The sequence below is a fragment of the Mobula hypostoma genome, chromosome 1, assembly GCF_963921235.1.
Source record: "Mobula hypostoma chromosome 1, sMobHyp1.1, whole genome shotgun sequence".
NCBI classification, from domain to species: Eukaryota; Metazoa; Chordata; class Chondrichthyes; order Myliobatiformes; family Myliobatidae; genus Mobula; species Mobula hypostoma.
This window is the reverse complement of record NC_086097.1, coordinates 56,227,578-56,255,408: the sequence shown is the minus strand read 5'-3', so window position 1 is coordinate 56,255,408 and position 27,831 is coordinate 56,227,578. Positions and strand designations below refer to the sequence as shown.

Genomic DNA, 27,831 nt, shown 5'->3' with positions numbered 1-27,831 from the left:
GTCATCATTATAGAATTTGTTTATATGCATTGTAAAATTGAACAAAATAAGAAAAGTTAGAGCAATAACAGCAATAAATGAGGCTTGTAAAAATAGCTTCTATAAATAGAACATAAGCATGATTGGAGGCTTAAAATAACCTTTTAATCTTTCACATGGAACTTAGATATATATATATATATTTATATATAAAATGTTAATAAGACAATTAAATATTCAGATTAGTAAAATTAGTGCTTGATGGCTGTTCATCAATTATTTCCACAGTGTATTGGAAATGAAAAGAAACATCTAAATAGAAAGGCATGATTGATGAGGGTTTGAGCATGAGAATAATTTATTTTAAGTTAAACCAATAGAAGGAAGAATCTTCAAACTGGAAAGATGATTAAAGGACAAGTTAAACAAGCTATTTACAAACTGTCCTCACAATATTTAATTGAAAAGCTGACTGGGAACAAGTCATCTACTTCTCTTCAGCGAGGAGCTATTATTGGGTACCAGACATGTATTCAGTGGCCACTTTATTAGGTACACATGCTTGTGAATGCAAATAACTAATCAATCATGTGGCAGCCACTCAGTGCATGAAAGCATGCAGACATGATTAAGAGGTGCAGTTCTTGTTCATGCCAAACATCAGAATGGGGAAGAAATGGGATCTAAGTGATGTTGTCCGTGGAATGATTGTTGGGGCCAGGCAGGATGGTTTGACTATCTCAGAAACTGCTGATCTCTTGGGATTTTCATGCACAATAGTCTCTGAGTTTAGCGAAAACCAAAAAGAACATCCAGTGAGCAGCAGTTCTGTGGGCAAAAATGCCTTGTTAATCAGAGAGGTCAGAGGAGAATGGACAAACTGGTTCAAGCCATTAGGAAGGCAAGAGTAACTGAAATAACCATGTGTTACAACAGTGGTGGGCGGAAGACCAGCTCCGAAGACACAGCACGTCGAACCTTGAAGTGATGGGCTACAGCAGGAGAAGATCAGTGTTCCACTCCTGTACCTAATAAAGCGGCCACTCAGCGTATATCAGACATTTTCTTAGATGCAAATTTGAGGAGCTTGCAGCGGGATAAGAAACCATTCTTTTACAAAATAGACTTTTCAGTTGTAATTAAAATATAAGGCTGTTTTATATTAACATCACTTTTGAAAGTACATACTTCAAGCAGTCCATAGGTTTTTTGATAATACATACTACCTAACCTTTATTCACGTATGTCATCATCTCAAGCTCAGAACTATATTAGTGGTGAATAGAAAATTAATATTGAGTTTTAATACAATGGCCAAAGACACAGCATGTTCCATTATACAAAAGGAAATTAGTAGGCTTTTAATTAAATCATTTGCTTCCAAGTATTGGTCATTATAATCATACATATATCAAGTATGATTTGACAATCTTGTTTGTGCAGATCTTTCATGTGTCTCTTACATCATGAACTGAAATTAATCTCCGGTTTACAGTCATCATTAACTATCTTTATCTCTTGGAAAATTATTCCAAAATTAATTTAGCTGGAATTTGCTTCTGTGTTAAGTGTCCTTATCTGCTGTTATCTTAGCTCACAAGATAAATATAGTTCCTCGTATACCACCAGAACACTAAATTCATTGGAATGGAGACAGGTATTCTACAATTGACCCTAGACACTGTGGCTGGAAAAGGGATGAAAAATCGCTGAGATTTCTGCAGCAGAGACTGCCCAGCAATCCCTACTAACATCTACGCCTGAGTGTGAGGCAAAGCAGGATTTGATTTAACTATGATGGCCTCTGCAATTGGTTAGATTTTCACTGTCTGTACCCATAGGATTATCTTAGTTACAGATGTCTGGCTACTTCAGGAAGATTCAGCTTTATTTTTAGTTGTAAGAGGAACTGCAAATAACGGCTAAAAGTATAAAAAAAAAGGGTAGTTTAAATTTACTTTGATCTTATTTAGATGTTATAACCCGGCACCAACATTATAAGGTAACAACTGTACAGGCAAAAGCTGGTACCTTTAACAATAATTACTGAAAAGGTACAGTTGAGGAAAACAAGGCTATATGCTAGAATTCATTTGCTAATCTACTTACAAGTCCTCCACATGACAAAGTGCTGTCCCCTTTACAAAAAGCTGTGAAAATACTTAAAACAGTAGCTTTAATGTGCACACTTCCTAGACATTTTACCTTATAGAATAGCATGCTGCAAGCTGCCTTTATGTACACTGATAACAGTGTTGTGACAGAAGACCGTGTGCAGGATTTGCACAATGTTTTATAACTGTGTTGTGAAGCTAAATGGATTTTGGCTTCTTCCCCGTCAACAATATAGGTCTGGCACCAATCTTGGGATGAATGCATTTCATATACACTGCAAATACTAAGCATCTTTCAACTTTGTAAAATTGTATAGCAGAATAGTTATAAAAGGAGTAGAATGAAATCCAAATGAGATAATTTTTTAAAATGATTGAAGTTTCAGCTGAAGAAAGGACTCCCAGAGTTTTCTTATTGCCCAGAATAAGAAGGGCTTGTCAATCACGATTAAGCTTCTAGAATCGGAATCCCTTTGAAATGCAGCTGTTTCTTCTTTAATTGTAGCAACGGATACTGAAAAAGAGAGAAGACCGGCCTTAAAGATGAGTAAGGAATACAAAACAGCTCAGGATTAGCTTCAGAGTTCAAAGGTCACTAATTACACTAAGGAGTTCCCAGACACACTGAAAACACAAAACAGGTCACCTAACAAACTGGAAACAGACCCTCTCTTTAAAAAATCTTTCTGAAGTAGTAGATTTCCAGACATGACCAAAAACAACTCAGTGGGATCAGCTGACTACAAAAGGTAAAAAAGCATGGGCTTCTCTCCTGCTTTCTTTGTCCTCAGAGGCCTGTTGAAGGGTAAACTGAACCTGCAGATGGCATCGGCCTTCCCATTTGTTCACAATTTCCCCCAAAATGAAGCCGTAACAAATATGGAGGAAATCTTTGAACATCATTTAGTCGAGAACATATTTGCCGTTCTAATCTTTTTGGTATTATTAAATGCAAAAATATCAATGGTACACAATTATAGACTCCGTCAGAATTCTTAAAAGCTGATGTTTTAAAGGAATATTTTAATTTACACTAAATATTCTACTGTACATAATTATGTTGAAATAAAGATGCAGAAAACTGAACATTTCTCTATAGCTAATGAGAGCCTTTGAATTATACTGCACATACACAATAAAAATTGAAAAGTTGTTAGAACACTGATGCCCACAGCTTATTGATATGGTAGGAAAATGAATGCCTCTATTGCTAAATCTGTAAATTTGCAGATAGTAGAAACTACTTGGTGAAAGTTGTCAACATAAGGTTCTTGGGAATACATTTTTATAACTCTACATATTTAATGTACTTCTGTAAAAGAAAATTTTGATAGCACATCCCGACAATGTGAATGTTTGAAGATATTGATCAAGTAGTTGGGGAAAAGTATTTACATTTAGGATTAATATTGGCACAGTGTAGCAAAGTCACTGACAATGTTGTAAGGAAATACGGCATAGGATAACCAAAATGACCCAATTCATGAATGCTGACTCATGGTTCTAATCAACCTTTACAATAGCCTTTCTAGGTACTGTATCTATTCTTATGATACCAACATTTGTATCATTTTGGAAAGCCATAGAAAAGTTGACAACTTTATGAATGCTTTAGTAAAAGCAGTGAAGTACAGATGAACTCTAAGACTTATTTTTAAGTAAGCCTTCTTCTATTAATTAGCTTGGGAGAAGGCAGTATAATAAAACCATCATGGTTCATATCTGGCTCTCATTAATTGTCCAAGAAGTTTGTCTAAAATTACTACATTTCTGGTATTGGAAAACTAAACTATTAAAACAAGGCATGAGAATACAATTTCTCTCTGGAGGCATGTGCAGTATTTGTCTGGGCCTGAGATCAACAGAAATTGTTTCTTTTTGCTGCATCAATAAGATGACAAATTCATGAAGATAATTCTGAGGAAGTTAAACAAATGAGGATTGAATGTTGTTGACCTGTTCTTATATATCTAAATGAACTTTTGAACAAACTAACAGAAATAAGCTTTTGTTTGACATCATTTGGATGCTAAATGATGAATCTCATATAAAGATCACATTGTCACGGTTGTTTTTTTCCGCTCACACTACAACTTATTTTTAATCCATTATTCTTTTTAGTTAAAATGTTCTGTGCATTCTACTTTTTACATGAAACAGCTGAGCATTGGTTAATTATAAGTGTAAGTTACTTTTCCTTAAAAATGTTGATCTTGAATTAATTAATTGTATAAATTATTTAACTAAAATTTGTAAATTGCAACATTCTAATTTCCCAAATTGTTAGTGTGCAATATTTTAAATTGTTCTTAAAAATGATTACTCATTACTATTTGTGTAAATTGTTTCTGGATTTTTTGTGCAATTATATAGAGTGGCACGGATCTGTTTGAAATAAAGATTGTGATTAAAATTAAACATCAGGATGTCCAATTTATGTAATGGCCCAGTGAGCTTATTCAAACGCTTAGCTGCATGACACAACATGAGAAAGCTCCTCTGCTGATTAGTTGTGCTATGCACACCAGAGAAAAAAAAAAGTCAGTTTAATCAGTGAATAGCTGTATCATACAGCCTAGGAAATCTACAGATCCATGGATAGCATCACCATCATCGTGGACTGGATGAAAAATACAGAGGCTTGGTACAAGAAGGGACAGAGCCAACTGTACTTCCTGAGGAGGCTCTGGCCATTCAACATCTGAAGTACTAGGCTGCAGATGTTCTACGACTCTGTGGTGGTCTATGCTGTAGTCTGCTGGGGCAGCAGGGTGAGAGCAGCCGATGCCAAGAAGATTGATAAGCTCATCAGGAAGGCTGGTTCTGTTCTGGGGGTGGAACTGGACTCCCTGGTGGTTGTGTCTGAGAGGAGATGCTGCAGAAGCTATGGAGCATTATGGACAATCCCTCCCACCCTCCTCCAAGGCATTCTGAAGAAACAGAGGAGCACCTTTAGTAACAGAGTGATTCCACCGAGGAGATCTTTTCTCCCTGAGGTGAAGACTCTACAACTCCTCAAGTATACAAGTACATGGTTTCATTACACATCTGTATTTTGCACCGTTACTTTTTAGTGCACATTTTGTATATTTTTCGTAGCTCAATGTTTACATTTTGTATTTTAAAGTATATATTTCTGACTGAGGAACTCTACAACAATAATTTTCTTTGGGATAAATAGTTTTATCTAATCCTATCTTATCAATTACAATTATCACTACAATTGGGAGTGACGGTCAGGAATAAATATAACCCAACATTGCTTCCATTCCTTGCTTTCTCATGACAAGCTTATTGGAGATATGAATTGAACACACAGAATAAATTATCTCCTAATATTCATTGTCAAGGTTTATACATTAATCATGGCCACTTGTTCAAGGTGCTGGAGAATCAGTAGATCAGTAAGGGTGTTAATGTACTTGAGAGATGCATACCTGTGAGATCTCAAAATTAGAGCTGATCATGTTTGCAAAAAACTGCTTTGTACTTTCAGAATCAGTTTCATCATATTTTAATCATTATATTTACAAAAGCATGTACTTCATTGTAAACTACTATAGTAGTTTCCAATTGTATACACTTTAAAACAGATTTGGTCTGGTACACAACTAAAATGCTACCTATGTTTTAAAAATGTATAATAAAGCGAATTTACATTTTAAAACTGTTGTCCGTATGTTTGTCCAAACTACTTCAGGATAGTAAGGACCTGCTGGCTATGGGTGCATCACCTTTGGAGTTCCAGATGTAGTACTCAGAAGAAAGCAGCTCCTTGGCTAAAAAGTGAAATGATAAGTCAGTTAGTGGAGGGTGGAGCTCACTAGAAACAGTAAAGATCCAGCAAAAGTAAATGAATTCTGAAAAACAAAAAATATACAATTTTTGAATTTCAATGTCAATTACAACGATTAGGTTATAAACATCAGCTTAAATTGCACAGGAATGGGCTAATACTTCCTCAGTGATCACTACAGCCAGGTCTGATAGTTTGCTGTAAGCATCAGCTACACTTTCCCCTTGGTTAATAATTCGTTTGTGATACAAGGACATTGAAGATCTGGAGAAACTTCAAAAAAACTTGAAATTAGGATGAGAGAGAAGAGTAAAGGTCAATAAGTCTAACCATCAAAATCTTAAGGATCTAAATTTTTGATGATTAACATCACCTATTGAAAGGCAGAAGGCAGAAATATAATACGACCAGTAAATGAACATGTCGTAAACACAAAATAATCTGCAGATGCTGTGATCAGAGCTACACTTTCAGTACGCTGGATGAACTCAGCAGGTCCAGCAGCATCAATTAGAAACGATGAGTCAACTCTTCGTCAGGACTGAAGAATGAAAGATGGGGAAGGATTTGAAGAATGCTTGTAACGTCAGTTGAAAGGCCAGTAATTTAAAAGACAAAGGGGTGGGGGAGGGGAAGCATTGCCGTCATAGCCCTGAAAACAATGGGTAGTAGAAGGAGGCGGAACCATGAGAGAGCTGGGGGAAGGGGTAGAGTGAAATAGGGATAGAGGAAGGGAGAGGGAAGGGAATTACCAGAAGTTGGAGAATTCTATGTTCATACCAAGGGGCTGGAGACTACCTAGACGGTATATGAGGTGTTGCTCCTCCAACCTGAGTTTAGCCTCATCATGGCAGTAGAGGAGGCCATGTATGGACATATCTGAATGGGAATGGGAAGCAGAGTTGAAGTGGGTGGCTACCGGGAGATCCTGTCTGTTGTGGCGGACGGAGTGGAGGTGCTTGACGAAGCGGTCCCCCAATCTGCGTCGGGTTTCACCGATGTAGAGGAGGCTGCACCAGGAGCACCGGATGCAATAGATGACCCCAACAGACTCACAAGTGAAGTGTTGTCTAACCTGGAAGGACTGTTTGGGGCCCTGAATGATTGCAAGAGATGAGGTGTAGGGACAGGTGTTGCACTTAAATGAACATGTCAATGTTTTTGTCTTTTCGGCAATAATTGCAGATGAGATTGACTCATGCTGGGTTACCTATTCCTGTTGAAGGAAAATCCAAAATCTTCATCATTCGATCAATACAATAAGAACATTATTGAAACTTACATGTGACAATTTTAGGCTTTGCTGAAGAGTAGACTTGCACTGAATGTTGGTCCACATAGCAACCAGTCAATGTATAATCTGGGATTCGGAAGTAAAGCTGGATTGATAATAAAATTAAATATTAATGAGGTATTTTGGAACAAGAAATCAACCACATTTTATCATAACATTGCCAACCGTTATTTAGCTTGTTTTCCATGAATGTTATGTTGGTTACAATAAATTTCTTTGTGGAAATGAATTTGTGTCCGTTTTTGTTAAGAGATCAAATGGCCCATTCTTTAGAAAGGGGAAAAAAAAGGTCCACTTCTCAAGTTGATTTGCAAGTTAGATATGCAACATTTAAAGTACTATCTTTTACTGAAGCCATAATGCTCTTGGAATCTTTGTCCAAGGAAGTTTTAGACCATCAGCAGATTCTTCTAGTAAAATTACATTGTTCTTGATTTCAAACCAACTTAATCATGTTTCCAAGCTGTTAAATATAATTACTCCTTCAAGATTTCATTTTTTATGAAGCTGCATCACCTTCTGCGGTGAAGAATTTATAATTTCTCTTCAAAAGCCATTTGAATTTTGTAATATGGGCTCTGTCAGAAAAAAATTGGTATTTTCCTGGAGAGAAAAATACCCATTTCAACTCATTAGCCTGAAGTCCTAGCAATTTTTACCTAAGTTTATATAGCTATAAATAAATAAAAAAAGCCGATGTTCCAAATTCAGGGCTTCTTTCCTCGTTAAACATCAGATTTTGCCCGGCCTATTGGGAATTTCCAGCAGTTTCTATTTTTTTAAATATCAAAGACTTGGTGTGAACTTAGGACTTTAAAACTACTTGTCGCATTGTTGATTTAATCCAAATAGTTTGCATGTTTGATTCTGAAAAGTAGAACAAAGTATACCAAATCTAACATTTTAAGGAATTTATTTGTATGTATGTCATTACATATCCTTCATTGCTTTTCCTCAATCTAAGGAATGGTACAGAAAAAAATCGTAATATGAAGTTTGATAGCCAAAGATAATTGAATAATTATGTTAAGTATTCAATATGAGTAAAATGTGAATAATTAAATATTACTTGTTTCGATGAAAAGCTATACTTGGTCAAAACTTAAGGCAGGTAAAAGTGATGCAGCAATTAAAGTAATTTCTGTTCATTTGGCTTTGTTATTAATTAACACATTTCCTTTTCCTCCTTTGGAAGGTCTAAATAATCAAGTAGAAAATGGAAAGCAGCAGTCTACCTTAACATATGCTGTAAGTCCAATACAGAATGGATCGGTTGGCTGCATTGGTTGGTTTGCAGCACCAACTCCACAGAATGTTACTGTACCAGTTAAAGATACTTCCAATGACTTTGGGAATTTCTGACCTAAGAAGCGAATAAAGTGCATTTACAATAAATTACCAACACCAAAAACTTTAAATAGCACATTCCTCATTCAGTATATTCTTATTTGGGAAGATAAAATGAAATATTCAGAGCTGATTTTTCTTAAGCATTTCCATATCTAATTGGTTTGAAAAATATAACATAAAGTGTCAAGTCCATGCAACAACTCTAGCAAATAACTTAGCTTCAATTTTCCACAAGATTTTGTTTTCTGCAAGATAGAAATGTATAAAAATAGCTGATTAAAAACTAAAAAAAATGGTAAAGCAGGATAGTCAACACCTGGGGAAATTCTGACAAAACAAACCTTTGACCTGATAAATTAATTCTGCTTCTTTCCAGTTGTAATTTGTGGTAGGAATTGTTACAAGTAATCAGATTATTCTAAACTAGCCTATCAGAAATCTTTGAGATACGTGCAGTGCTCTCTAAAGTGAAAACAGATATAATATAGTGATTTAACTTACCCGCCACTTCCTTTTTCCCTATTTGTAATAATCCTCAGTATCACCTTCTAAGGGTTCCACTCCTTGATACCCTCCTCCTTTTTATATATCTATAAAAGCTCTTATTATAAGTCTGAGAGAATTGGGCCCATGAACCACAGTTGAAATAAATAAGATAAATAAAGCCCAATAATCAAAACTTATTTTATAATCTATATTAATTTTCTATTATAGGTACAGTGACACACTGTTGCATGGCATTTCAACACATTGTAATTTATATTGGCAATATATTGTAAAGAGATCAGAAATGACAAAGCATGCAGTAATTATTTGAAACATAAACATAAAATTTGGAAGAATTCAGTGAAATTATCATATCTGGTTAGGGTTTTAAACAATCCAATACAAAACAAAGTAAGTTGGCTTCATTAAATTGATAAGAACTTGCAATTACTTCTCGTAGAATAATAAAAAATAAAGGCATCCGTTAGTCTTGCGAGACCATGGATCTGCGCCTGGAAAGTCTTCACTCTCCAGGGCGCAGGCCTGGGCAAGGTTGTACGGAAGACTGGCAGTTGCCCACGCTGCAAGTCTCCCCTCGCCACACCACCGATGTTGACAAAGGGAAGGGCATTAGGACCCATACAGCTTGGCACCAGTGTCGTCGCAGAGCACTGTGTGATTAAGTGCCTTGCTCAAGGACACAACACGCTGCCTTGGCTGGGGCTCAAATTCACGACCTTCAGATCGCTAGTCGAACGCCTTAACCACTTGGCCACGAGCCCACTAGAATATTTGCCATCATTTATGTAATATAATTTGCTTGCTGAAATAAGCTAGCAGACATAGAACTGAAGCAAATGTTGGATGCTTTATGAATAAGCATGATGCCTCTGTACAAGGCTGATTAAAGATGTTTAATAGATTCAATTCATTTACAATGACATTAATTGTAATTCTTTAAAAAGACAACTAATACGATAAATACAAAATTTCATTTACTGACCATGTAGATTAATTCATATTTTAAAAATAACTATAGTACAAGTTCGTAAAAATATTGTATCTTGAATCAAATTTAAGTGAAATAGAATAGTATGCTAACCAATGATCCAAACCAGTAAGCTTTTCTCTCGTGCCACCTCTAGCTGCCCATGGTTCACCTTACAATCAGTGTTTATAATTGGACCCCTATCAAGAAATGAAGAGAGCAGGATAATCAGATATATTAAAATGCCTGGAAATCAAATTTTACTTTACTGCAAAACATTTGAGTATTTTTTGATTTCTGTTAACGATGAATAAGAACAGAAGTAAATAGAAGGAGGTGGTGGCCATTTGGCCCCTCAAATCTGCCTTGCTAATAAAGTTAAATCAAGGTCCCAAGCCTTAGTTCATCTTCTGCGCTGAATCTCCATAGCCCATAATTCCCTGATCTTTCAAAAAAAATGTATCTTCTTTAAATACTTCCCCACAATCCATTGGTTCAACACCCTTCATGAAATAAAATTCCTATGGAATTTAGTTTTAAGTAATTGCTCCCTTATCTTGCAATCATACTCCTAATTCAAGGTTCACCTACTAGTGGAAACATCTAGACTTCTACTGTCATTGGTACCTTACATATTTCAATAAGATCACCACTCAATCTTCTAAACACTAAAGAATATAAATCTAAATCAAGATTGTTTAATGTCATTTCCTGTACAGAAGTGTAAAGAAAATGAAATAATTATCACTCCAAGTCCAATGAAGCACAAAAAAGGGCAAATAATACAAAAATAATAAAACATAATAAATATGAATATATAAGATAGCTTATACCTGTATACATAGATTGACTGTATGCTAATAAAGTGACGCTAGGCTTTATGTAAAGTAATGGTGGAGATAATAAAGTAGTGGTGCAGTTAGTGGGTAGAGATGTTGATCAGCCTTACTGTGTGGGGAAAGTAACTGTTTTTAAGTCTTGTGGTGCTGGCACAGATGCTATCCAGTCTCCTCCTTGATGGGAATGGGTCAAACAATCCATGAGCAGGGTGCATGAGATGCTTCATGTTACTGGTCCTTTTCTGGCACCTTTCTGTACACACGTCCTTGCTAATGTGTAGGCCGGTGTCAATGGTGCATTCAGCAGTTTTGACGACCCATTGTAGAACCTTCCTCTAATTTGTTTAGGGGTTTAAGATAGGGCAACTCTCTTACTTGAAAAATAACCCTAGTGAAACTCTTTAAGACATCTCCAGTACAGGTATAGCGTCTTTTAAATAAGGCTTCAAAGGCTGTCCATAGGCCTCATAGGCATAATGTACAAATCTAACCATACTTCCTTATTTTTAAACCCCCAACTCTCTTACAAGAAAGGTCAATATGCTATTAGCTTTCCTAACTAACTGCTGCACCTACCAGCCAACTTCTTGCAGTTCATGCATGAGAATGCCAAGACCCCATTTGGGATCATCAAACATAGGATTTCCTTCAGGAATTATGTGTATAACAGGGGAGAAGCAGACTTCAAATAAACCTGGTTAAATGTGAGCTATAAACAGTTATCAGCTTTGAAATTAAAAGGACAGCTGTGTAAACAAATAACCCTCAGGTATAGGCCATTTAGTTGTGGTAACTTGTCTGCCTTTTGTCTCATTAGTTTCTCCCTCCAATAAATTGTTCCTCATGGCAGGAATTGTTAAACATTCTTTAATACGATTTGAAACCAGCCCATCAAATATCTTTGGGATATTCGCAGTTCTAACTGATACAATAAAATATTTTAACCTATCTGCCATCTCATTTTCCATTAGCAATTCCTCAATGTCACCATTTAAAGGTTCCACTCTCATCTTTGATACCTTTTTCCTTTATACATAAAAGTAAACCTTTGCTATTATGACACTAAACACAGCTGAGAGAGTTGGGCCCATGAACTACAAATGAAGTTATATAAAGCCCAACAACCACCACCGCTAACATTTGTGATTTGGTATTAGTTTTCTAACGAAATGCAGTAGGTGCAGAGAGACATTAGTACAAGGACAGGAAAATTTTTAATTGGGGAAGGGCAAATTATGAGGCTATAAGGCTAGAACTTGTGGGTGTGAATTGGGATGATGTTTTTGCAGGGAAATATACTATGGACATGTGGTCGATGTTTAAAGATCTCTTGCAGGATGTTAGGGATAAATTTGTCCCAGTGAGGAAGATAAAGAATAGTAAGGTGGAGAAACCATGGGTGGCAAGTGAGGTGGAAAATCTAATCAAGTGGAAGAAGGCAGCATACATGAGGTTTAGGAAGCAAGGATCAGATGGGTCTATTGAGGAATATAGGGAAGCAAGAAAGGAGCTTAAGAAGGGGCTGAGAAGAGCAAGAAGGGGGCATGAGAAGGCCTTGGCGAGTAGGGTAAAGGAAAACCCCAAGGCATTCTTCAATTATGTGAAGAAAAAAAAGGATGACAGGAGTGAAGGTAGGACCGATTAGAGATAAAGGTGGGAAGATGTGCCTGGAGGCTGTGGAAGTGAGCGAGGTCCTCAATGAATACTTCTCTTCGGTATTCACCAATGAGAGGGAACTTGATGATGGTGAGGACAATATGAGTGAGGTTAATGTTCTGGAGCATGTTGATATTAAGGAACAGGAGGTGTTGGAGTTGTCCGGGGCCTGACGGAATATTCCCCAGGCTGCTCCATGAGGCGAGGGAAGAGATTGCTGAGCCTCTGGCCAGGATCTTTATGTCCTCGTTACCCACGGGAATGGTACCGGAGGATTGGAGGGAGGCGAATGTTGTCCCGTTGTTCAAAAAAGGTAGTAGAGATAGTCCGGGTAATTATAGACTAGTGAACCTTACGTCTGTGGTGGGAAAGCTGTTGGAAAAGATTCTTAGAGATAGGATCTATGGGCATTTAGAGAATCATGGTCTGATCAGGGACAGTCAGCATGGCTTTGTGAAGGGCAGATTGTGTTTAACAAGTCTGATAGAGTTCTTTAAGGAGGTGACCAGGCATACACATGAGGGTAGTGCAGTGGATGTGATCTATATGGATTTAGTAAGGCATTTGACAAGGTTCCACACGGTAGGCTTATTCAGAAAGTCAGAAGGCATGGGATCCAGGGAAGTTTAGCCAGGTGGATTCAGAATTGGCTTGCCTGCAGAAGGCAGAGGGTCGCGGTGGAGGGGGTACATTCAGATTGGAGGATTGTGACTAGTGGTGTCCCACAAGGGTCTGTTCTGGGACCTCTACTTCTTGGAATTTTTATTAACGACCTGGATGTGGGGGTAGAAGGGTGGGTTAGCAAGTTTGCAGACGACACAAAGGTTGGTGGTGTTGGAGATAGTGTAAAGATTGTCAAAGATCGCAGAGAGACATTGATAGGATGCAGAAGTGGGCTGAGAAATGGCAGATGGAGTTCAACCCTGAGAAGTGTGAGGTGGTACACTTTGGAAGGACAAACTCCAAGGCAGAGTACAAAGTAAATGGCAGGATACTTGGTAGTGTGGAGGAGCAGAGGGATCTGGGTGTACATGTCCACAGATCCCTGAAAGTTGCCTCACAGGTGGATAGGGTAGTTAAGAAAGCTTATGGGGTGTTAGCTTTCATAAGTCGAGGGACAGACTTTAAGAGTCGCGATGTAATGATGCAGCTCTATAAAACTCTGGTTAGGCCACACTTGGAGTACTGTGTCCAGTTCTGGTCGCCTCACTATAGGAAGGATGTGGAAGCATTGGAAAGGGTACAGAGGAGATTTACCAGGATGCTGCCTGGTTTAGAGGGTATGCATTATGATCAGAGATTAACGGAGCTAGGGTTTTACTCTTTGGAGAGGAGGAGGATGACAGGAGACATGATAGAGGTTTACAAGATAATAAGAGGAATAGATAGAGTGGCTAGCCAGCGCCTCTTCCCCAGGGCACCACTACTCAATACAAGAGGACATGGCTTTAAGGTAAGGGGTGGGAAGTTCAAAGCGGATATTAGAGGAAGGTTTTTTACTCAGAGAGTGGTTGGTGTGTGGAATGCACTGCCTGAATCAGTGGTGGAGGCAGATACACTAGTGAAGTTTAAGAGACTACTAGACAGGTATATGGAGGAATTTAAGGTGGGGGCTTATATGGGAGGCAGGGTTTGAGGGTCGGCACAACATTATGGGCCGAAGGGCCTGTACTGTGCTGTACTATTCTATGTTCTATGTTCTTCTATAACTTTTTAACACTAATTTAAATCTGAGATATGTTGTAGAGATCAGAAAATAACATAGCATGCAGAAGTTCTCTGAAATATAAAAAACTGTTCATATAACTTCTAAAATAAGTGAATTTTATACTTCTCTGAATTTAATTCGATGTAAATGATACCGATCGACTTAAAATACTTAGCAAGCTGTTGCAGAATTCATATGTTCTCAAAAGAAACAGAGCCACTTTCATATAACAAATGGTTCTTGCCTTAGTACATCTTTAATGAGGGCGGAGCAAAGTTAAGATGGCACTAAACGGCGACTCCTTTCCTTGCATCTTTGAAAACAGCTCTATTTCTATCTTTAATATCTCTTTTTTTCCCCATCTTTTCATGGTTCTTTTGAAGACCCTGACCTGGAGTTACACTCTGACTTGGGTTCTTTGCAGGAATGGGACCTGCTCTCAGGGCCTTATGACCAGCCGTTTTTTGATATCCCAAGGACGTGGCCTGGAAGACTAGTGTGCCTTCAGGGTGCCGGATTTTTCGTGGCTCGGGAGACGGGCTGATTCAAGGCCGGTGCCCCTGACTGAGGTGTCACAGGAGAACACAGAACATCTGGAGCACTGGGCTAGCTGCTGGTTGTGTCCAGAGACCCGAGCCTTTCCTGGGCTGATTCTCCGGGTACAGGGGTCAGAAAAAGCGGCGCAACAGACTTCTAACATCATAAGTCAGTGAGTTGTTTGTTATGTCTCCACTCTTGGTGTGAAATGGGGTCACCTCTCTTTCCTTATTGGGGAGAGAGAGCCTGTGGTATGTCAAATTACCGGGTGAACGAGTGGACTTCTGGGTACTGCAAGTCTGTGTCTTTATTGAAGCTTTGCTGCACACTTGAGAGCTCAGTGGAGGGCGCTGATGCTTTTTTGCTGCTGGGGGAGGGGGGTCATTGCCTTGCTGCTGCTTCTGTGTGGGGAGGGAGCTGGGAGGGGGCTTTGGGGTTCTAACTTCTAACTGTCATTCATTCTTTGGGGCATTCCTCTGACCTTGTGGATGTTTGCAAAGAAAAAGACTTTCAGGATGTATGTTGTCTACATTTCTGTCATTAAATGTACCTATTGAACTGTAATGAATCGCAATGTGGAACTTATATAAACATTATTGAATGTTTTACATATCTGCAGAGACAACTTACTAAAAGCACAGGGTCATTTCAAATACAGTAACTAACCACAAACATTAAGATAAACTATTGTCACAAACATGGGAAAATCTGCAGATAATGGAAATCCAAGCAACACACACAAAATACTGAGGAACTTAGCAGGCCAGACAGCATCTATGGAAAAAGAGTAGACAGCTGATGTTTCGGACCGAGACCTTCATCACGACTGGATAAAAAAGTCAGAGCAAGAAGGTGGAGGAAGGGGAGGAAGAAGTACAAGGTGATAGGTGAAACTGGGAGGGAGGGAGGGGATTGAAATAAAGAGCTAGGAAGTTGATTGGTGAAGGAGATAAAGGGCTACAGAAGGGTGAATTTGATAGGAGAGGGAGGAAGACCATGGAAGAAAGGGTAGTGGAAGAAGTACCAGAGGGAGGTGATGGGCAGGTAAGGAGATAAGGTAAGAGGGAAATAGGAATAAGGGAATGGTGAAGGCTGAGGTGGTGGGGGGGGGGGGAAGGAGGAGGGAAATTACCACAAGTTCGAGAAACTCATGCTCATGCCTTCAAGTTGGAGGCTACCAAACTATTGTAACGGGTATGCACCAAAATTTAACACCTATTAAAAGTCTTATATCGGTTATAGGGAAAGAAATATTGTTGTGGTTATATTTGTAGAACTGACTCTATAATGCCTTCGGAATTCACTACAGTACTTAGATTTCTAATTATCACAGTTGTCGTTAGAATTAAAGAATTTCTGGCAGTAGTTTTTTTTTCTTTAAAACATACTGCACGATATGAAATTATTCCACTCTTCATAAACGATAGAAGTTGATAGATTAAGAGAAGTCAGAAGTGGTCATGGTTGAAAAATCCTACAAATAATTTGATTCTAATAGAATCAATATTGAAATGTAAAGATAATTATTAAAATTGTTTTAATGGTTTGGATGTGAATCAATATTGCAAATGTAACTGGTATCTCTAAATGTCAGGTTTGTTTGCAGAAGCTGTAACTACCTATTTAAATTACCAAGGAAAATCCCTTCAACAAACAGTCCACAGAAATCGTCTGCATGGTGCACCCAGAGAGAAAAATTCTCAATGTTCAAAGACAACTTGCTAAGAAAACAGATTCCGGGACCTTATGTTATGCAACAGATGAAAAATATTAAAATTAGATTATCTATTAATCACATGTAGATCCAGACATAGTGATTAGATTAACAAGCAGCATACGCTGGGGCAGGCCACACGTATCACCACACATTCCGCTGCCATGTTTGAAATTTCGGAATGTTATTACTAAACAATTATCTATTTAGTTGTAATTATATTCATTTTGTATAGTACATATTAAGTGTCAATAGGCCACTGGACTTTTTCCTACATCTCCCATTTGAGAAAAAAGCTAATTTTATAACCATCTAACCATATAACAATTACAGCATGGAAACAGGCCATCTCGGCCCTTCTAGTCTGTGCTGAACTCTTACTCTCACCTAGTCCCACTGACCTGCACTCAGCCCATAACTTTCCATTCCTTTCCTGTCCATATATCTATCAAATTTAACTTTAAATGACAACATCAAACCTGCCTCAACCACTTCTGCTGGAAGCTCGTTCCACACAGCTACCATTCTCTGAGTAAAGAAGTCCCCCCTCATGTTACCCCTAAACTAGTGCCCTTTAACTCTCAACTCATGTCCTCTTGTTTGAATCTCCCCCACTCTCAATGGAAAAAGCCTATCCACGTCAACTCTATCTATCCTCCTCAATTTTAAATACCTCCATCAAGTCCCCCTTCAACCTTCTATGCTCCAAAGAATAAAGACCTAACTTGTTCAACCTTTCTCTGTAACTTAGGAGATGAAACCCAGGCAACATTTTAGTAAATCTCCTCTGTACTCTCTCAATTTTTTTTGACATCTTTCCTATAATTCGGTGACCAGAACGGTACGCAATACTCCAAATTTGGCCTCACCAATGCCTTATACAATTTCAACATTACATCCCAACTCCTATACTCAATGCTCCGATTTATAAAGGCCAGCATACCAAAATCTTTCTTCATCCCCCTACCCACATGAGATTCCACCTTCAGGGAACTATGCACCATTATTCCTAGATCCCTCTGTTCTACGCATTCTTCAATGCCCTACCAATTGGCGCGTGCGCAGCTCTCCGGTGAAAAATGATATTGTATCCGTTGAATAGGTGCCGTGGACAATTCTGATTTGATGGAGACCGATGTGAAAGCACAGAGGAACATCTGGAGAAATTTCTGAAACGCCAGTTCGCTGCTGTTGTTGCTGCGCGGTCGGGAATCTTCCAGCGGGAAGGCCTCAAAATCCCTGGCTTTGCCTGCTGTTGGCGACCAAGATTGAGGTCGAATCATTCGGACAGAGATGGCGCTCAGTACTCAGTGTCGGAGAGCTGATCGGAGGCTCGAAGTTTTCGGATGACTCAGAATCGGACTATGGTCAGGCATGGCAGGGAGAGTTTTTCTTCCTTCTCCTGTCCCCGTGAGATGTGGGACATTTGAGAGACTTTGAACTTTTTACTGTGCCATGGACTGTTCTTCATCAAGTTATGGTATTGTTGCACTGTTGTAACTATATGTTATAATGATGTGGTTTTGTTAGTTTTTTCAATCTTGGTCTGTCCTGTGTTTTGTGATATCACACCAGAGGAAATATTGTATCATTTCTTAATGCATGCATTACTAAATGACAATAAAAGAGAACTGCGTGTCTTCATAATCTAAAAAATCTAAAAATTTACCATGTATGTCCTATTTTGATTAGTCCTACCAAAATGTAGCACCTCACATTTTTCAGCATTAAACTCCATCTGCCATCTTTCAGTCCACTCTGCTAACAGGCCTAAATCACTCTGCAAGCTTTGAAAACCCACTTCATTATCCACAATGCCTCCTATCTTAGTTTCATCTGCATACTTACTAATCCAATTTACCACCCCATCATCCAGATCGTTAGTATATATGACAAACAACATTGGACCCAGTACAGATCCCTGAGGAACACCACTAGTCACCGGCTGCCAATCTGACAAACAGTTATCCACCACTACTCTCTGGCATCTCCCATCCAGCCACTGCTGAATCCATTTTACCACTTTGATATTAATGCCTAACGATTGAACCTTCCTAACCAACCTTCTGTGTGGAACCTTGTCAAAGGCCTTACTGAAGTCCATATAGACAACATCCACTGCTTTACCCTAGTCAACTTTCCTAGTAACCTCATCGAAAAGTTCAATAAGATTTGTCAAACATGACCTTCCACACACAAATCCATGTTGACTGTTCCTAATCAGACCCTGTCTATCCAGATAATTATATATACCATCTCTAAGAATACTTTCCATCAATTTACCCACCACTGACATAAAACTCACAGGCCGATAATTGCTAGGTTTACTCTTAGAACCCTTTTTAAACAATGGAACAACATGAGCAATATGCCAATCCTCCAATCTGCCATTTTTTGTAAAATGAGCCTTCCAAGTTTCATCTAGCAAAGAACTTTATTCACTTACCGCAACCTATCCCATCTAATTGCCACCCACACATCACCAACTTACCAACCTTAAACACATTAAAATTGCTGAAAGGCAAGCAATAAAATAATACACTTGATATTCAAATGGGTAGTTTATTATACAATTTTACTATATACCACATCCTACAAATTTGCTGGATATCCTGCACATATATCCCACATAAAACCTTCACTGACATAGCAAACTTTTTTAAAAATACAAGATACCACCTTCAATACCTGTTAAAGAAGGGAATATGAGCTTCACAATATTCAAATCCATTTTTGACACTCTCATGAAGTTTTAGATTGACTGCAATCTTTAATTGTTGCTTTTCTTCTGTCATTTGATAGAAACCAAGAATTGGAGGGATTGGTACCTGCAAACAAAACAATGAGGCATAATTTAATTAAGAGCTCTAACACTATCAGTGTTTCACTTTCATGAATGCTTAATCTGACAAGACCCAACAGTCTGATTTCCTCTGTTCAATGCAAGCTGCTTTTTTAAAATCTTATGAAATTATAATCCAAATAATTCCAGAAAGCAGTAAACCTGAACAAAAATGCTATAACTGGAACCTAACTTATTAAAACAGTTCAGTTTATGACTGGCTTGGTTTGTATTCACTGGAGTCAAAGGAGAAGCAATTTGAGTGAAGAACAAAACCCTGAGGGGTATCAGCAGGTTAAGCAGCAGAAATAGATGGTCGAGGCCCTTCTTCTGGACAGTCAACTGTCCATTTCCTTTCACACTTAAGCCGCTGAGTTCCTCTAGCAACTTGTTTGTTCTAGCACTCTCTTGTACCTCCAAGATCTTGAAAGGTCTGGGCAGGCTGTTTATAGAGAGAAAGAGTCACCCACTTATGGCGGGGCCAAGAGTCTTTGCAACTCTGTCCCTCATTGTATGGTGAAGGCAGTTAGTCAGATTCTTCATGACATGGGGGCGGGTAGAAAGGTAGAGTATTGTGAGGCTGGGTTGTGGAGCTCAGATTACAGTCAGATCAGCCACTGTTAAACTGAAGAGTGGAGCAAACTACGAGGAGCTGATTGATATATCACAAAATCTGGGACAACACCAGAACTTAAAAATACTTTTGCAAATCATCTTTTTAAAGCATTAAGTGAATGAAGTGAAAATTCTGTAAATTCAGTCAGGCATATGTAGACACAAATCATCCTTGCACTTCAATTTTCAAATTTAGTATTCCGGTGATGTGAAGTGGAAAAATTAGTCGAGACAAAGCCCAGATTTGACAACCAATCTTTGAGTTTTCCCATGTATTCCATCTAGAGGACAGCATTTTTCAGTTCAAATCAGTAAACCTACATACCAGTGATTATCCAGTATTCTGCAACAAGTTATTTATTCAGAGATAATAATCAACATAATCAAAATATTCATAAGTTATTAACATACTGAAATACAGAAAGCACAGGAGACTAAGATTCATAAATGGAAGCAAGAGTGAGGCTAGTGGAGAGAATTATTAAGAACAAGAATATCTCTACATTTCTCTGAAGTGCATGAGCAATTTTACGTTGACATGAGTAAGTAGACTGGCCTCTAACAATTCATCTAAAAGATGACAGCTCTGATTATATGGCAGTCTTTGTATACTGTTATAGAACTGTCAACCAAGATTTATTCGTGCTGAGTTATAACTTCAATACATGACACTCTGACTTAAAAGCAAGATTGCTACTTACTGAGTAAAGTCTGACACCAAGACTATAATTCAAAGTTAGAAACCAGTTCAAGTAAAATAAACAGCTGTTACAAAAATGGACTTTTGCACAAAACTTACAAAAAGATACTGCATAAATTGAATCAAAATTCATATACTTTCTTATTTCAAGTTTAACAAGAATACTAACTTGGGAAGTGTAGTAGCAGAGTTTAAATACATCTAATGGTGGTGTGAAGGGAAACTTGTATGGTCCATTGAACAGTGAATCATCCATATCATCCACGCTATTAAAAGTAAGGATAGTGGAGTCAACTACACTGACACAAGGATGCACAAGAATATCCTGGAGAGGAGATCCATTGATGGGTAAATTCAGGCTTACGGTAACAGTTGGCATTATTCCTTCCAAGTCACACTAAATTGGAACAAATACAGAAAACAACAAATGAAACTTTAAGGAAATCAGAAACATTTTTGTTCAATAATAACAGCAGAGACAGCAGACAACCTGAAGTAAGTTCTATTAAGCTACACACCTGTTGGAAAGAAACACATTTATTTAGCACTTACAACTAATAAATTACTTTACATCATGACTGTTGCTGTTACAAGCAAGGAACTAATTTGCATATAGTTTGTGTATACGCTCAATGCATCCATTGATTTTGGCCAAGAAATAAATTTTGCTGTTGTAAACAACAGCATCACTCTGATTGTTTTCATAATGAACCACAGGATCTTTTACACCCACTTGACAAGGTAACTAGGCCTTCATTTGGTATCTCTTTAGAAAGACAGTATCGCTAGAAATATAACACTTCATTTGTACCATCTTAGTTATGAGCTCATGTCCTATCGTGAGACTCAAAATTCTTACTTTGAAGTAAAAAATGTTGTCACTGAGTAGAATTACCTCATATTTGTTCATGTTTGTGATAGCCCCATGTTCATCATAACAATGCACAAAGCTACAACTCAATTATTTACCTTATCATTTATTTAGGATTCAGCAAAGTAAGAATAAGAATCAAATTTACAAACGTGTGATTTCTCTGAATAAATAAAAAACACAAAAAGTGATAAACTATAGACATACAACTTCAATACTAAAAAAGTAAGCTTTTTAAAAAAAATCTACACATTCCATATTTTTGTTGGAAGGTGATTTCTGAACAATGAAATGTACATATACAGTACTAACCTTACATGTTACAGTTCCATAATCTTGCCATACATCAATTACATCTTTCTTGCCATACTGCATTGACCGAATTTGTTCAGTGACAGAGACGTTAACCTGTGGTTTTCCTTTGTATGTACCAGGTTTCCAAGCTGGCTGCTTTTGGGTCTGTACTGGATTATGAGGACCATGGCTTCCGGAGAGGGTTTGCATCCATCCAAAATCAGTATCTGTTGGAGTGCCAAGCGGACATGCATGCATCAACATTACAGGGAGCTGAGCAACCTTAGTGGCAACATCTGATTCATTTCTCTGTGACACATTTAGAAAGGCCATTAACCCCGTTAGTAGTGCAAATGCAGCAGAAATCCCATGTAGGTTTATTAATGGTGGGTGGGGATTCAAAGGCTGTTCAACTAAAGGAAGGCAAGCAAAGAGGACGGCATTTTGTGTCATTACAAGAACAGGCCAAAGAGTTCCATCTCCAACAGCAATTTCATAGATTGATGTCCTATTTATTCTGCAACAACTATCTCTGAGTTCCACAAAGTTCTTGTCCAGATCAGTCATACCAAGTTCACACAACAGTGCACCAAGAAAGATACCATCTTCTGGCACTTCTGTATAGGTATCCCCATTGAAAACTTTGGCTCTTTTTTCAACTGTTGGATATTGTCTATAAAAAGAAAGCATGGATAAATGTTTTGATAACTGCCATAAATGCCATTGAATACTTAACAAAATGCAAATAAAATGGAACATCACTACAGGGTGCTATATTGTATGTGCAATATAACCTACTTACCAAATACAATTAACATTTGCAATTTCTTACCAACTTTGAAACTAAAGGCAGCAACTTTATTGGGTTTAACATCAATATAGCATTGTACAGGCCTTTAAAAAAACAGCAGTATTGGTACTGGGAAACAAATTAAAATATCCAGATTTCGAAGGTGTTATGGAATCACAGAAGGAGGCCCAATTAGTTCAAGTCACTTCTCTGTGGGCCAATTCAGTCTCATTTCCCCTTTCTATCCTCATGGCCATACAAACTTATTTCCCTCAAATATCAATTTATTTCCCTTTCAAAATTATTTGTCTTCACTGCATCTACCTCCCTTGTAGGCAGTGCGCATTTACCATTAGTGTGTAAAACATTCTTCCACACATCAACTGTATCTCTTATCAAAAATCTTAAACTTGTTTAACTAAAGATACAACACAGAACCAGGCCCTTCCAGCCCAATGAGCTGCACTGCCCAGGAACCCCCCTATTTGACCCTAGCCTAATCACAAGACAATTTATAATGACCCATCAACCTACTAAGTAGTAGGCATTTGGATTGAGAGAGGAAACCTCTTATTCACAGGGAATATGTACAAATTCCTTACAGATAATGCTGGAATTGAACTCAAAGAGCTGAAATAGTGTTGTGTTAACTGCTCTGTTATTGGGGTGGACTTTGCCCCATCAGCTATGGTGAGCTGTGATATTTAAACTTCACTATATTTTGTGCTTTTTGTGCCCATCTAATAACCTCCCAACTGCCTTTACTCTAGTGAGAACCCCACCTTCTCCAACCAAATCACCACAGATATACCTCCACTGTGCCCTTTCAGAGACCTTCACACGTTGTTAAAATATGATGAGCAGGATTGCATGAGATGTAGCATAGGGGGAAAACGGGACAGATGAAACTGAAGGAAGTTGTAAAGCCCACCAGTAGGTGGGAGGGCAGGAAGGAAGGTAGGGAGAGAGTTGTGTACGTAAACCCGAGCAATAGTGTACGTTCTCCAATTTTTGGCACCTCTTTGCTTTTGTAACAAGACTTGCTCTGTTTAGACCGCGTTAGCCATCCCAATTTAAAAGAATTCATGCACAATTTTGGTTTCTCTATTACATTAATTGTCATTCTATTCTCACATTGCTAGTTTTATTTTCCCTTGGCAACTTACTGTATCGCACGAAGAATTCATCTACATTATCATGCACCCTTTCTTTGTTGCACCATATCGTCTAACTTCCTCATCCTTTTAAAAAGTTCAGCATTCTTCTATATCCACGCAAGTCGTTTGCTTTTAAGTTAACTGAAGAAAATTTTGCACTGCTTTAATTCCTACCATTTCACAAACCCTATTCGCCCAGTAAGCAAAGAGTACGCCGTTAAACTCTGAACTAATCAATTTTCCAATCGTTATCCAATGCTTTCCGAACAGGATCAACTTTCTATTACTGTCTGTCGTATAACGAACGTGGTCAATACAAAATGCCTGTGTTTACTTGTACAACGCATCTTGTTGAAGGCTCGTTTCTGGAAGTCTCCTCTAACAGTAAACGTTAATGGGGAAATGCAAATTCGCATTCTGCACATCATTACCTCGAGAACTTCACTGACGGCGCTTCTCCCCTCTCCAGCCCCACCAGCCAAAATGCCCGAACACTCATTTCTGTCAAGTTGACAAATTACTTGGAAGGAACAGCGACGTACAGCAAAGAAGGAGAACCGCCCTCCCACCGCCTGACAGCCCGCGGGTGCCCCGATGCCCCAGCCCCCAGACAGGAGAGAGCGCCTGCGCATTCCCAGCCTACGGGTCAGAGGGCGCCCGGCCTGCGCAGTCGCTCCCTTTCGTCCAGTCGCGCAACGCGGTGACTTCCGGTGAAGCGGAAAGATGGAGGAGTGGCGGATGGGTGGGTGAAGGAGTGTCAGTGGTGAACCCGAACTCCGGGCTGCCCGCTGGGAGTCGCAACATCCTTTGGGCGGTTCTGGGACTCTTCATTATGTAGGTGCTTTGGCGGATAGACCACGAACAATTCTCGTGTCTGGCGTTATGGCTACCACGGCGGAACTGTTCGAGGTGGGTCCGGCTGTTGTTTCGGTGTTACCGAATCTGATTCAACTCCGATGTTGGTGTTGTCGGTAAACTGAGAAAATTGCTTATTATCCAGATGTCTTGGGCCTAGGAATAGGGTTCAGTGAGTCATATGTTGTTACAAAGGATATGATGCTTAACCACCCAACAAGAAAATATTGGGATTCTAGGAAATCTATAATAAAAGCTAGAATGTACTGTGAAAACGCTGCAAGTGAGACGGCATCGATTGAGAAAGAAACAGTTTTAGCTGGCTGTCCTTTCAAGGGAGTGGTAAATAATTACGACTCGGTGAACTTGGATTAATTCAGCAAAGTCATTTGCTGCGATGTGATTGCAAAGCTAAGGGGTGATGCATGAAAATTTTCAATATCACTCCTTGAAGAGCTGTATGGAAGTTTATTTTTCCAAAATGAATGAAATGTATTAGACGATGATTTATTGTTACCCAAGTATACAAAGAAATGCGCAGGGTGCCATTTGTTCTATCGTGCCAAATGAGAACATAGATACTATTAACATTTGGTGCCCATGGTGTTATCCAGTTAATTTTAGAAATATTTTATTTCTAAGCTGTTATTGGGAAATTACATCTATTAGTAATTTACAAAATAATGAAATAGTTACACTAATAATTAAGTTTGTTTGATTTTTAATAATCTCCATGTAGTCATTTTCATTTCAATCCTTGTTTCTCTTACTTCTGCGCCTCCTTTAACATGACAACCTAATTCATCAGTAATGCAGCTTTATAAGATGCATGAATGACTTTTAAGTTGACCTTAAAAATCGGTTCCTTGGTTCAGGCAAGAGATTGTGTATCAAAAGGTTGGTGAAAGGGGTGGGTTTTAATGTGGGTATTAAAAAGAAGGATTTTTACAATTATGTCCAATGTGATTGGAAAGCAAAATAGTCAATTGACGGGGTGGAGTGTAAAAAGGGTATGCATGGAGACTTACCAGATGAACAGAATTTATTGTAGGATGGATTGCGGTTATGAAGATGGGGAGGATGAGCACATTGTTAGATTTACATGTTGTGATAGAATCCAGATGATTGAAAACTTTGGAACTGCGATTCACTTTAGAATAGTGATTGCAGGGGTGATCATCTACCAGAACTTGGGACATGGGAGGAGCAGCTGATTTTGGATAGGGTATAGTTTTACGGTTAGAAGATGGGAGGCTGTTAAAACTATTGGTATGCCTGAATCTGTAGATTCATAGATGTGGGTGGTGTTTTGAAATATAGTAGTTGAGAGGCACAGGGTGGATAAAGTTAGAGTAGAAACTGCTTTATTCTGATGCAATGGGATTGGAAACTGCATTTTTTATAGAATTCCAGTAGTGTTGTTTGGTCTCACAAGCAGAATGTGTTGGAGATATCGTTGGTAGTTTAAAAAAAATCCTTCCTGTACTCAATGATGATGTTATTGCTCATTACAGTTTAAGTATTTGAAAACAAATGGTCCTCTAGGTGAGAGGGGTAGGTTATGTTTTATTGGTCATCAGTTCCCAAAAGGGTGCAGAGGAGATTGACAAGGATATTGTTGGATTGGGGAACATGCCTTATGAGAATAGGTTGAGTGAACTCGGCCTTTTCGCCTTGGAGCGGTGGAGGATGAGAGGTGACTTGGTAGAAGTGTATAAGATGATGAGAGGCATTGATTGTGTGGGTAGTCAGAGGCTTTTTCCCAGGGCTGAAACGGCTTACACGAAAGGGCACAGTTTTAAAGGGCTTGGAAGCAGGTATAGAGGAGACGTCGGGTTAAGTTTTTTTTTACACAGAGTGGTGAGTGAGTTGAATGAGCTGCCGGCGATGGTGGTGGAGGCGGATACAATTGGGTTTTTTAAGCGACTCCTGGATAGGTACATGGAGCTTAGAAAAATAGAGGGCTATGCTTAACCCTAAGTAATTTCTAAGTAAGTACATGTTTGGCACAGCATTGTGGGCCAAAGGGCCTGTATTGTGCTGTAGGGTTTCTGTGTTTCCCAAATGTTCCGTAATCAGATGCCCGGCTTACAAAAGTAAAGTCCTGTAAGTATGAAACCTAAAACAGCAACACTAATTGATGTAGACAGCATTTGGGTTGTCGGGTGGGAGGGTTAACATTTAGGTCAATGGCTTATCGTCAGAACATAAACGATGAAATTCTGTCTTTCCCCTTGTGGAAAAGCAAAGAACCGCTGAAGGGACTTCGTGTTTAGTTATATATGCAAAGTACTCTGGAGTTTGCTGCCAAATTTCTCAAATTATGATGTTGAATGTTCAAAGTAGACCTAATTTTTAAATGTAAATTGTGGACCAATGACTTGATTCTGAACTATAATTCAAGTTGAATGTAGGACTACCCCTCTTTCTTCCCCCCCACCCCCAACCACCATTTCATTTGTTTGGGTAGAAGCTTATAACTGTTATCAGCACAGATGCACAGAGTAAAATGCCATGGAACTTGAATAGAACAGGACAGTACAGGAACAGGCCCTTTGGCCCTCAATGTTGTGTCAGATCAAATAAATTAGTAATCAAATGGCCAATTAAACTAAACCAATCTCTTAGGCCCACACAATGTCCATATTCCTCCATTTTCCTCACGTTCATATGCCTATCCAAATGTTTCAAAAGTCTCTCATGTAGCGGCCTCTACCACCACCCCAGGCACTCCACCACTCTTTTTTTTAAAAAAATGCCTCACACATCTCCTTTGGCATTGGACATTTCAACCTTGGAAAAAGAGAAACTATCTGTCTACTCTCTCTATGTGTGTCATAATCTCTTAAACCTCTATCAGATCCCCCGTCAGCCTCTGTCACTCCAGAGAAAACAACCAACTTTTATTATAGCACATGCACCTAATCCATGTAGCATCCTGGTAAACTACTTCTGCACCCTCTCCAAAGCCTCAATATTTCTTTCCTATAATGTGGCGACCAGGACTGTATGCAATAATTATGCATAATAATCTTGTAGCAGCAGCACAGTACGTTGCAGGGTGAAGATGAGGACAAACACAAGTTAACAAACTTAAATTAGCATATACAGTATTTGCATGTGCAATAAATCAACAAAATAAACATAATGACACTAGTGCAATATTGAGAGAGGAAATATAGTCTCATGTAGTCTTAAACTTTTTCAGGTCAGTTCTAAATTTGACGGCAGTGGGGAAGTTTGATT

The 27,831-nt window shown here is 38.6% G+C and overlaps 2 protein-coding genes across 4 annotated transcripts in view; one reads left to right on the top strand and one right to left on the bottom strand.

Moving 5' to 3' along the window:
• ap5m1 (adaptor related protein complex 5 subunit mu 1) lies at positions 1 to 24,327 on the bottom strand. 3 transcript variants are annotated; one of them, XM_063049403.1, is made up of 10 exons: positions 24,162 to 24,327; positions 22,353 to 22,456; positions 21,802 to 22,010; positions 20,788 to 21,015; positions 19,150 to 19,289; positions 10,122 to 10,207; positions 8,419 to 8,546; positions 7,172 to 7,268; positions 5,752 to 5,872; positions 1 to 2,607 (listed from the first exon to the last, which is right to left on the bottom strand). In XM_063049403.1, exons 1-9 carry the CDS (start codon positions 24,227 to 24,229, stop codon positions 5,790 to 5,792), a joined length of 1,143 nt encoding a protein of 380 aa, XP_062905473.1. In that variant the 5' UTR covers positions 24,230 to 24,327; the 3' UTR covers positions 1 to 2,607; positions 5,752 to 5,789. The 3 variants fall into 3 exon arrangements, 2 of the variants coding, with proteins under 2 accessions (XP_062905473.1, XP_062905459.1); XM_063049389.1 differs by having other exon boundaries at positions 2 to 2,607; positions 21,802 to 22,456; XR_010018094.1 differs by lacking the exons at positions 1 to 2,607; positions 10,122 to 10,207 and having other exon boundaries at positions 5,837 to 5,872; positions 21,802 to 22,456.
• Positions 24,328 to 24,425: 98 nt separating this feature from the next.
• The window catches only part of exoc5 (exocyst complex component 5), a 56,776-nt gene continuing 53,370 nt past the window's right edge, over positions 24,426 to 27,831 (top strand). The window contains exon 1 of the mRNA XM_063049376.1: positions 24,426 to 24,639. Coding sequence (XP_062905446.1) covers positions 24,613 to 24,639 — 27 coding nt within the window. The 5' untranslated portion in view covers positions 24,426 to 24,612. The remainder of the gene's footprint in view (positions 24,640 to 27,831) is intronic.